This window comes from Bidens hawaiensis, unplaced genomic scaffold, assembly GCF_021521415.1.
Source record: "Bidens hawaiensis isolate Kalapana, Puna unplaced genomic scaffold, B.hawaiensis_p1.1 tig00020784_1, whole genome shotgun sequence".
In the NCBI taxonomy this organism is placed as follows: Eukaryota; Viridiplantae; Streptophyta; class Magnoliopsida; order Asterales; family Asteraceae; genus Bidens; species Bidens hawaiensis.
The window spans coordinates 62,148-73,774 of NW_027493198.1; the positions used below are offsets into that span (position 1 = coordinate 62,148).

At 32.4% G+C, this 11,627-nt stretch overlaps 1 protein-coding gene across 3 annotated transcripts; it reads left to right on the forward strand.

Annotated features, from left to right (window-relative positions):
* The first annotated feature begins 5,171 nt into the window (after nucleotides 1–5,171).
* LOC143561737 (serine/threonine-protein kinase Nek6-like) lies at nucleotides 5,172–10,926 on the forward strand. 3 transcript variants are annotated; one of them, XM_077049729.1, is made up of 15 exons: nucleotides 5,172–5,617; nucleotides 5,760–5,904; nucleotides 6,004–6,143; nucleotides 6,520–6,586; nucleotides 7,431–7,496; nucleotides 7,575–7,618; nucleotides 7,834–7,879; nucleotides 7,968–8,048; nucleotides 8,276–8,318; nucleotides 8,398–8,447; nucleotides 8,810–8,891; nucleotides 9,169–9,218; nucleotides 9,449–9,522; nucleotides 9,611–9,662; nucleotides 9,757–10,926. In XM_077049729.1, exons 3-15 carry the CDS (start codon nucleotides 6,016–6,018, stop codon nucleotides 10,693–10,695), a joined length of 1,722 nt encoding a protein of 573 aa, XP_076905844.1. In that variant the 5' UTR covers nucleotides 5,172–5,617; nucleotides 5,760–5,904; nucleotides 6,004–6,015; the 3' UTR covers nucleotides 10,696–10,926. The 3 variants fall into 3 exon arrangements, with proteins under 3 accessions (XP_076905844.1, XP_076905846.1, XP_076905847.1); XM_077049731.1 differs by having other exon boundaries at nucleotides 5,760–5,884; XM_077049732.1 differs by lacking the exon at nucleotides 5,760–5,904.
* The last annotated feature ends 701 nt before the right edge of the window (nucleotides 10,927–11,627 follow it).

Sequence of the window (11,627 nt, forward strand, 5' to 3'; positions counted from 1 at the left end):
TTATTTTTATTTATTTTTTCTTAACATTATATTTATTAATTAATAATTATTAAATATATATTTTAAAAAATTTATATAAATGGCAGGCTCGTTTAGGCTCGCGAGCCGGCTCGAGCTAGATAAGTAAACTCGGGCTCGGGCTCGTTTATTAAATGAGCTTATTTTTAGGCTTGAGCTCGGGCTCGGGCTCGATAAAGCTCGGCTCGAACGAGCTTTTTAACGAGCCGATCTCGAGTAGCTCGCGAGCAGCTCGGCTCATTTGCACCCCTAATGTTTACCATGTTCAAATTTCAATCACCCAAACCAAGCTACATCAGATGGGTTAAAAAATCAGGTTTCATGGTCCATTTATTTTTACTCGACAAAATTGTCAAAATTAAATCGTTGCGGCCGGTTTGGCCAGTGTAACCGGTTCATTTTAGTTTTTCTTTTAAAAAAAAAACGTATTTTCATTAACGGTTCAGTCTACAAATTTTGTAAAACCCAACCGAATAAGACCGTAACCCTACTTTTATCCACCCACAATTATATCCATAATCTTGTTTGGTCTATGATTTTACCAAACAACCACCTATCACTAAATAACCAAGGGTACTTCAAATAATTTTAACTACGTTATTGAAGAGAATTTGAATGTTATATAAAAAAATAAAAATAAAAATAAAAGATTTCATACCTACGTAGTTAACAGAAATATTGACTTAAACCGAAAAGACAATCAACACCTGGACCCCAAGACATATACATGTTAAGTTTAGGAGAAAGGGCCCACTCAAACAAGCCCACTTGCCTAAAAAATTGTTCTTTTTCTGTTTTTCTTCATCTCAATTTTTAGTAGGCCCATTTGATCTTAATTATACTATTAACCGAAGTAAATGGTTAAATGGTTTACTTATGAGTTGTGATTATTGTTTACATGTTCACTTGAGCATTGAGCAACATATGGCAATCTTTATTTTGAGTAGCACATGATATTTTTTTGGTCATTTTCTTTCTTTAATCACACTATTTAACGTTTTTTCATGTTTTTGAGGTTTAATGTAATTTGTTTAACATGATCTATTATGATTCAATCTGCTTTTTACCTTATCGTTTTCAACTTTTACCTAGGTCGTGCGTTGTGGGGTGGCACCCTTTCCGTCTCACCCACACTTTAACAATTCTTCATCTGCCAAAACACAACACCATTATTATCTTTGGGTGCCGACCCCTTAACGCCCATCCACATTTTAGGTGGGTGGGGTCCACTTTTCACCATCAATCACATACAAAAACAGACACACACACACACACATGCACACACACATGCACACACACTAATTTAATTAAACCACAACGTGATAGTGAAATGATATGTTAGTTTAGCCTATGGTCAACGTGGAAATGACGTAATCAGGCATTATGCACTTTTTAGTTAGCTCACAATACATAGTCTTACGAAAATTACTAGACATGACGCTTTCTGAATCCACCCACATTTCTATCTTTCCTATCAAGTTTACACTTGGGCCGATCTTTACTTTTTTTCAACAACAGTCTAATCTGTTTTTTAATTCTACACAATTTTTCATCACAAGTTGATCGTTTACTACAAGTACACTTTTTCATCACAAGTATACACAAACACAACATATTGTTCCTTTGTTTTTTTAGCACAATGTATACAACAAAGCCCTACATAATCAAATATTTTGTGCATGTTGGTGACACATTGGTGGCTAATTAAAGAACACAAGTACAATTATGGATGGGCATTATATTGTAAGAAACTATTTATGTCCTTATGATATACCAAAGAAAGAAAAAGGTTTTTAAGTGTTTTGAGGTGTAGGACAAACATAGCATACCACACCTTTTATTATCCACACGAGTGAGAGGGAACAAACCTTATCTTTACACCAATGTGCATTTCATCCATGGGTGTAATGTCAATGACACATTTTCTGAAAAGTGGGTGTGTGTACACAATCAATGAGCCTATTAAAATTTGGTCATTATTACTTTTGGTATTTATGTTATGCTACTTTATTTTGTTTTAATAAATGTGTACTTAACTTGGCTGTATTTACAGTTTTACACTGAATATAACATAAATAAGGAGTATATGAGTGAATGTAGTTGTTAAAAAAACAAAAGGGATTGGTTGGTTTTTTACCCTTTTATATATATTAAAAGGCAATTGGTCCAGCAGTAGTCTCATGACTTTCTTTACGGGAGGTTGTTGGTTCGAGCCTCACCTGAAACAATTTGTTTTGTGTTGAGCTAGGAGGATTTTCACGTTGTGGGTTTCCTTTTGGGTTGGTGGGAGAGTCACTGACTCATCGTGTTTTGTTATTCAGACGAAATGATGATTCATTTATCAGGGTGATCCCAGGTGTTTGGATCTTTGTTGTTCAAAAAAATAAAAATTAAGTTGAGTGTTTTCACGATCGGGACTAGGCACATAGCCAACCTGGTTAAGGCTCTTTAATATATCCCCATTTGAACCGGCCGGTTACTAGTCGGACTGGTGAACCCACCGGGTCGTCAGACTGAGTTTTCAAAAATAAATTTTCATTTTTTTTACTTGGTAATGCATTTAATACCCGAGACTTCATATCTTTTTAAAGTCTTACTATAATTTTTATACTATTTATTTATAATATTATCCGTTTCTTAAATACTGTCGACCTAGTAGGCTGAGAACATGAATCTAATTATGAAAACATTGAATTGTCTTTAAAAGAAAAAGAAAAAGAAAAAGAAAAAAAACTAATGTGAAAAGGCTATGCTAAATTCATGTAAAATAGTTTAGGGGGTGTTTGGGATTTGCTTATTTTCACCAACTTATAACTTATTAACTTTTTGAAAAGTAATAAGGTGTTTGGGATTACTTATATTGTGAGAGGAAAAGTTACATAAGTTACAATTTTGTAACTTATTAACTTAATAAAAAATCATAAATAGGTAAAATAAGGAATCCCAAACATCCCCTTAATCAAAACGCTTATTTTTTAATTTAATGATAAAATGTAATTTCACATGAATATAATTGATTTTCAAAATTTGTTAGTGTAAAGAATTAAACGTATTAAGTTTTAATAACAGGAAAACAGTAAGAATAAATTATATACCCATTTAAAAGAAAACAAACAAACAAACCATAAAGCATACATTGAATATCCATACTATTTACTCTCAATTTCCTTTTTTTACCCACACAACCTATTGTGTAAGTTAACTTTTGCTTCGGTGGCATTTTAATTTATCCATTTTCTTTTATTTTTAAAAGCCAACATATTTATACTTCATAACATTTGCTTTTATAAAAGTCCAAGTATTTGCTTTAATAAACTATATGTTTAAATTAAACTTTTTTACAAGGCCGAACAAAATAGGCTCTCGATGGTGTAGGTACCGGACGGGTTGGCGATGCTGAATCAATGAAAAACATAATCCTTCCCGATCCACCCATCCATCGAGAACACCACTCTGTCCATCATAAATATACGTGAATCTAATAGTAAAATGACGTTAAATATTATTATTATTATTATATAAAAATTATAAATAACTTGATACTCCTGACTTTAAAGTTAAAACCAAATCAAAAGTAGGACTAAGTGTGTAATTTTAGGCTATTGATGAAACAAAAAGGGGACCATGGAGTTGGGTGTGAGGTCAAAAGTTGGTTTGGTGATGACAATATGTTACATACTAAATACTAATCACATTCATATTTACACTTTTCTCCTACCTTTGGTTAATGCTTCCCTACCCACTTATGCGTAACCTTGTCCCCGACCATAGAATTATGCAGAAAACCGTATTCGATGCTTTGAAGTTTGAACTATTATACGAGGATATGAGAAGGTGGGACGAGAGCAAACATATATGATGTAACAATCTTATGATAGAGTATGAAAGGGTAGGTTGAAGGAAAACAATCCTTTATCCCGAAACATATAGAGGTTGCTGTCGCTGAATGTCTTAATTAAAAAAAAAACTAATCATGACAAGTAAAGTAAATTTTAGTACAAGGAATTAAAACAATAACAAAAAAAAGGTATTGAACATAATAGAAGTAAATTACTGATAATAATAAATAGTGAGAACTGAGAAGAACACTGCAAGTGATCAAGAGCCTAGAAGTTCAGACACAAATTTGGGTTTTTAATAATTGTGGGTTGATTGTTGACGTAATTGTTGTCTGACCCAAGCAAGGGCTCCAACCCGTGAGCTAGGGAATTTTGGGCGCCCCAAGTGGCTTCAACAGGTTTGTTGTGGGCTTAAGAGGTTTTCAAAATGACTAAGTTAGAGCTGTTGAGATTACTTGTATGTTAAGTTGTGTTAACATTATAAATATACAAACGAGTCCAGGTTTATGTAGAAGAGGTTGTAATCAAGGTTTTAGATTTGTTATTCCTTAGACAATAATATCGGGAATCATCCTTTAGATTCTTGTTGGTGTTTTCATTTGGTATTCCTATCAATTCGAGACTTGATAGTAAATTGGTTCATAAAGGGTGTCTTGTCACAAATATCACCAACATGTAAACTCACAGTGAACTAAATGAATAGTATCAACTGATATGATACGAAACATCGTACAATCATAAGGGCTTCCATAGTGGTTAGACAAAAAAAGTGATAAATGTCACGCTACGTCACTGCCATGTAAGTAAAAACGCCCAACTAAAAAGATGAGTAATGGTCCACCAACTTTGTTGAAAGACACCATTCTCGTAGTATTAGGAACATGAGAACACCCCATTTTCCCTACGTTTGTAGTGGTGTGCAGACGTAAGTGAGCGCCCCACATAAGTTGGCAACACCCCATTACGCACACCTTAAATAACAAAGATAGCTATTAATTTAAAGAAAGATTAAAGAGGAAACCTTTTCTATTCACATGTATAAACTTAGTATTCTTCTAGTATATAAACTTAGTATTCTTCTATTCACATGTTTTTGATTTTGTAGGGCATTAGAATAGTAGACATATTTTTCAGGTGAAGATGTTGACATGATAATTGATAACTGTAGGTCAGTCAAAAGAAAAAAATAATTCCCATATAGGTTGGCTCTCCACTCTCCCATCTATTCAATCTGCAAATACAAGCAAAGCCTTTATTATTTTTTATTTAATTTCATTATTTATTTTTTTATAATATTCCATCTTTAAACCCCACACTCTCTCTCTTGTTTGGTGACCAACTACCCATTCCTTTGATCCAAACATAAAAAAACAAGAAAAAAACACACCCTTTTGTTTAATCACTATTTTAACAAGTTCTCTCTCTTTATATGAGTTTGCATAACCTCTTCTCTCTGTTTTTTTTATATGTAAAGATTATTTGGCATTGAAGTTGCTTTACATTACACAAGTCTTGTTTTTCCACCAATTGTCCAATTTAAACAACTCAAAAATTCAACTTTAATCAAGTGTTTTTTCCCTCTTTCAAACCCCACACCCACCTTCTTCTAATTCCTACCCACATTCTTGAAGCTTGATGTCATCATTGTCTCAAAATTCCATACCTTTTAAGTCAAACTTCTTGAATCTTGGTTTTCTTGAAATCTTGAACCATAAAAACTGAGTCTTTAAGCAAATTAGGCAATTTTTTGGTGGTTTTTGGTGGTTTGAGGTACAACCCATTTCTTGATGTTTATGTAGCTTTTAAGTCAACTTCTTGTTGGTTTTCTTGAAACCTTGAACCATAAAAATTGAATCTTAAGCAAATTAGACAATTTTTTTTGGTGGTTTTTGGTGGTTTGAGGTATGACCCATTTCTTGATGTCTATGTAGCTTTTAAGACAACTTCTTGTTTCTTGGTTTTCTTGAAATCTTGAACCATAAAAATAGAATCTTTAAGCAAATCAGACAAGTTTTTGGTGATTTTTGGTGGTTTTGGGTGATTTGAGGTACAACCCATTTCTTGATGTTTATGTTTTAGCTAATTTGTTGACTTGTTTGAAACTTTAGTCTGAAAGTTTGAGTCTTTTTTGGTTTATGTTTTTTAGGGTTTCAAGAAAATGGCCCAAGTGGAAGGTGAAAATGGTGATGGCAAGTCAAAGATGGAAGATTATGAAGTTATTGAGCAGATTGGTAGAGGGGCTTTTGGGGCTGCTTTTCTTGTTCTTCATAAAATTGAAAAAAGAAAGTATGTAATTTCCAATTTCCCATTTTCACAGTTATATAATAAATCTCTGTGTGTGTGTGTGTGTTCTTGTGTTATTTCATAAATTTTGTTGTTTTAAGGTTTATGTTGTTTTAAGGTTTAGGGTTAGAAATGTGAGTTCAAAAGGGGTTGCGGCGTCACTTGACTCTCTTTTGTAATTGGATCCTTTTGTGAAATTATTAATGTATAAAGTCGTCGTTAAAAAAATGGACAATAATATTCACATATATGCAATTCTTGAAATTTAGAGTCTTGTTTTTGTTTGTTATTGATTGTGAATTCCAAATATTTAATTATTTAAACTTCATAAACATAAATTTACACTAATTAAGATACTGTGAATGTGATTTTTAAATAGGTATGTTATGAAGAAGATTAGATTAAACAAGCAAACAGAGAAGTTTAAGAAGACAGCACATCAAGAGGTATTTATTTTGTACTTCCTGTTAATCAGTTGCATTGCACTTTATTGGAGTCAAACACGTTTTATGAAAATTTGTGTGATCCGGTTTTATACCGACCGAAGATCCGTTTAACAGAAATCGACATAATGACCTAGTAACGTAAGAAACTAAAGAAATCTTTGTTAATTTTAGTAATTTAAAATATTAAATATAAGCGTGTTTCGTAACTCATGTGACAATGGGACTAAAACATGGAGGTATTTCTGGATGAAGGGCACAAGGATGCATGAATTATGTAGCAACGTATAAGTTTTACAAGATGACATGGCATCATGATGAATTTAAAATCATAATGTATTAGAGTTCACTAAATGCAAAATTGAAAAATAGGAAATGAATTTAATAGATTATTTATTTATTATATTTAGGGGTGGCAATTCCTAACACTACCTGAAAAGCGACGCAAAAGTAATTAGGTTTTGAACGGGTTGATACAGCCCGTTTTATTAAGAAGGTTTTCCCATTTGAGGCAGAGTAATTAGTTGTTTAAGTTACTCATATTCCCAAACGAACATTAAACGGGGTGACCATAAACATGACATGATTTTAGGCGTGTTTGACACGGCATGGATGATTGTGGATTTTGAATGGTGGTGATAATATATAGTCGAACATGTAACAAGTTAATCCATCCAAAATAAATATATTAAATGTCTCATATAATAGGAGAGATGATTGAGGATCAACTCAATGCTATTATAAAATTTGGACTGGAAAAAAATGCGACATTATAGTTAAAAAAAAGTTAAATTCAAATACTTTTCTTGTTTTGAATTAAGAAATCTTTTATATGTTTTTGTTGTAGATGGATTTAATATCTCGGCTTAATCATCCGTATGTTGTTGAGTATAAAGATGCTTGGGTGGATAAGGTAATGTGGAATTCTTCTTTATGTTAAATCTTTATGTAAAATAAATAATAATTAGCTTCTGTTTATTTTGTTTTATAGATGGGCATATGCATAGTGACAGCTTATTGTGAAGGAGGAGACATGTAAGCAACTTCTTTTGACTTTGAAATTACAAGCTTTTGACTTTAAGTCATGAGAAGTGTTTTGACTATTTGTCAAATAATCTAAAATATCCTTCAAATAAAAAAAATAAATTAATTTAGTTGGGACACATCAATACTACTGGTTTGATCTTAAGGATAATAATAGACAAATTAGTAATTTTTATTTAAATGATAATAATTTTTTGGTTGATTAGGGCCGAGCTTATACGGAAGGCTAGAGGAACATATTTTCCAGAGGAGGTAATAAAATAAATAACTTAAAATATTGTGTCTTTTTTCATTTTAATAAGATTACATGTCATATTTATTGTACTGTTTATCTTTGTAGAAACTCTGCAAATGGTTGGCACAATTATTATTGGCATTGGATTATTTGCATACTAATCGTGTCCTTCATAGGGATTTGAAGGTAAATTCATCTTTTCTCGATTAATATTCGACTTCATCCTGTAAATGAAAATTCTCTTTTTTTTTTTGTGAAGTATCAATGGAAATTACCTATTTGTCCTTGAGTTATAAATAAAAGTTAAAGCTAAAAACATTGACTCATTCTATATGTTTGACCCAAAGTCAAATCCATTTAACATTGAATCTTTTCACATCCTCAAAGTTGTAAAATTTCTTGTTCAACTGCAGTGTTCCAATATATTCCTCACAAAGGAGAATGACATTCGTCTCGGTAAGAATGCAACATATTCTCATTAGAAAATTTTAATAGAGATTTGGTTTTTTTATTTTCTTACCTTTTGGTTGCGTAGGTGACTTTGGACTCGCGAAACTCCTCAACTCAGAAGACCTTGCTTCCTCGGTAATGTTCTTAATTATATAGTCAATGGTTTACAGCCGTATTTTGACTAAATGTCATAGTCAGATCTTTTATTTTGACTATATATTATCCACTTTAGTTCATGTCAATCCAAACCTTTTACTTATGAATGAGTCGATTTGGGTTATGTTTATGAGTTTATGGGTCAAAATGTCAAATGTGTTGAACCGTTCAAGTGGATTAAAAGTCACCAAAAGTCTTTTTAATGAATACAACCCCTAAATTGTTTTTATTCATATAGTTGGATTACTATTCAAATTTTAGTTAACATAATGTGAATTGAAACTAAAAGTCAACATATGTTCTTCAAATCCTAATATGTCTTATGGTTGTTGAATATACAGGTTGTTGGCACTCCCAACTACATGTGTCCCGAACTCCTTGCGGATATTCCTTACGGTTATAAATCAGATATTTGGTCCCTTGGTAAGAACAAAGTGGCCACACTGCGTACCAGTATTCTTTCACATTCTTCTCTTTTTTGTTATTAACTTTTGTTATATATCCAAGCCATTGAAATACTGGTTTTTCTTGTTTTGGTCATCATGTACACTTTTTTTACTGTTTATGGTCATTGTGATATTGGGTCATCACTAAAGTACCTTACAATGACTAAAATATTTGCATATTAGTTTATACACTACTGTATAGTATTACTGTATTTGACATTTAATGATAATCTTTTTCTGTTTCATTATCTTAGGTTGCTGCATGTTTGAGATTTGTGCACATCAACAACCGTTTCGAGCTCCTGTAAGTTCTATTAAAGCTTCTTATGATATGTGAATTACTATATGGGTGGCATTTTACGTATATTTTGATAGATAAAAATAAAATGGATTATTTGAGTAACGAGTCAAAATGGGTCTGATTTACAGAAAACTTTACAAATCAAATTTACTTCTTTGCCCTTTATCATATGGTTTCAAGATCCCTTGCTTTGAACTTTTGAATTTCGACATTTAACACCTTTGAACCCGCAGGATATGTCGGGACTTATCAACAAGATAAACAGATCCACAATCTCTCCTCTCCCCATCGTCTATTCTTCAACATTGTAAGTATCTTCCTGTCCAAAACCAATAATTTGATAACTTCTCTCAATTATTAGTCCTAACAATAAAAATGTTCTGTTAATGGTTCAGGAAACAGATCATAAAAACAATGCTTAGGAAAAGCCCGGAACATAGACCAACTGTAAGTCAAAGTCAAATGTTAAAAGCCAAACATCCTCGTGCGGTATTCAATCAATTTTTTTAAATCTAATTTTTAGTATTTTGACATCTACTAGGCTGCAGAACTTTTAAGACATCCACATTTACAACCATACCTTCTTAAATGTCACAACCCGTCTTCTGTCTTCCTACCCGTGAAGCCCCCGAGCAGCCCGAGTGATAAAAACCTTAAAAAACGTTCACCCATGAAACCAAATGATGGAAAAGACACACATGAGAGAGATGTACAAGTTTTAAAGCAGAAAGTACAAGTAACACGGCATGAAGAGAACGGTAATGTTGACATGCCTGTTAGAAGCTTACATAACAACCCGATATTTGCGGAAGAAACCGAGACCAAGCGGGTGGACCCCACAAGTTATTACAACGATAGTGGGGACACGAGTTGTGAGACGAGTACAACGGTAGTTTTTAACGATGACGGGCCTGAAAATTCAGATTCCGTAGTACAAAAAGTCAGCACAAAGTCAAACTCATTAGATCTTTCCAACGGTGAACAAGAAGAAACAAGTCTTCAACTTTTTGAGAAACCCGACAAGGGTATTATTGGAAACGACAAAAAAGATAATCTTTTGGTGAATTTTAGTGAAAAGGTTGAATCTTTATATGAAAAGAACTTATCGACTCAAATGGTCATTCGTGAGGTGGATACAAAGCAACCAAGAACCATTGAGCCCAAATCGGTCAAACCTGTTGACCAAGAACCGAACTTGAAGCAAACCGAGAAGGCTGCACCAGCTAACGAGCCTTTGGGGACCCACGCCCCGTCAAGTGACAGCAACTGCAAGACCGAATGGGTAGACGCAACTCAACAAAGAGCCGATGCATTAGAGTCTTTACTTGAGCTATGTGCACGGTTACTAAAACAACAGAAACTTGAAGAGCTCGCTGCTGTTTTGAAACCGTTCAGTGAGGAGACGGTTTCATCTCGAGAAACAGCGATTTGGTTAACGAAAAGCCTCATGGGTGCGCAAAAATTCGCGGGTGGTTCTTGAAATCTTGAATTTATGACTTTTTGAATAGTTTTTATAGAGTTTTAAGTGTGTATCTATGAATGGTTTTGGGTTGGAAACAAAGAGAATTTGTGGAAGAAAATGTGTTTTAAGAGAGGATTTGAGTAAGTAGTACTTTGACTTTTTTTTTAACAACTGTGTGGGTTTGACTTTCTTTATGTAAATACATGACTTTCTATGAGTAACTATACCTTGTAACAGAAAAGGCTTTTTTTTATTTGGTGTGTTTGATTATTTTTTGTCTCTTTTAAGTGTTTGTTTATGAAATATATGGCTTATCTTCTTGTTTGCAAATTTTAATATATTTGGTTTTTTAATCGCATCATTAGCGTGTCTAACGTTTACAACGGAACATGTTTTCAAACATTGTTGAGGTTAAAAAGCAATGTTAAATAGTATCTTGGTAAAAAAATTGGTATTTAAAAAACTGGTTATGTAATAGTATCTTGGTAAAAAAAATTGGTATTTAAAAAAACTGGTTATGTAGAAACTTATGATCTACATTTGGGTTAAAAAGAACACAAATTAAATAAATATATAAATAAATAAATAAAAACTATAAAGTGGTTTTAGCCTTTTAGGACTTTTAAACAAAACAGTTAAATTTCAATTGAGTCTGAAGGTTTCATGACCCTCAAATTAAAATATTTGGATCTCAAATGATTTATAATAATATAAAATATATAGACTATCAAAATTAAATTAACAAACTTTTTAAGTGAGTGTATATATTGCTTTTCAATGATATTAAGTTATTAACCCTTCTCAAAAATATCAATGTAATAATACTTTTGTATAAATATTATTTTACACATTCAATACTTAACATATAAACTGTTTTTGTAATATACATTAATTTGCCAAGTTAAAAGTACGTATTACTTGAGTCAAATCATTTAAATAATAATCAATAA

What these genes read in the sequence shown, in the direction of transcription:
- LOC143561737 (XM_077049729.1), top strand. Translation starts at nt 6,016, where the DNA reads ATGGCCCAAGTGGAAGGTGAAAATGGTGATGGCAAGTCAAAGATGGAA. An exon ending in CATAAAATTGAAAAAAGAAA is followed by an intron (nt 6,144 to 6,519) that starts GTATGTAATTTC and finishes ATTTTTAAATAG; the next exon opens with GTATGTTATGAAGAAGATTA. An exon ending in GGAGAATGACATTCGTCTCG is followed by an intron (nt 8,319 to 8,397) that starts GTAAGAATGCAA and finishes TTGGTTGCGTAG; the next exon opens with GTGACTTTGGACTCGCGAAA.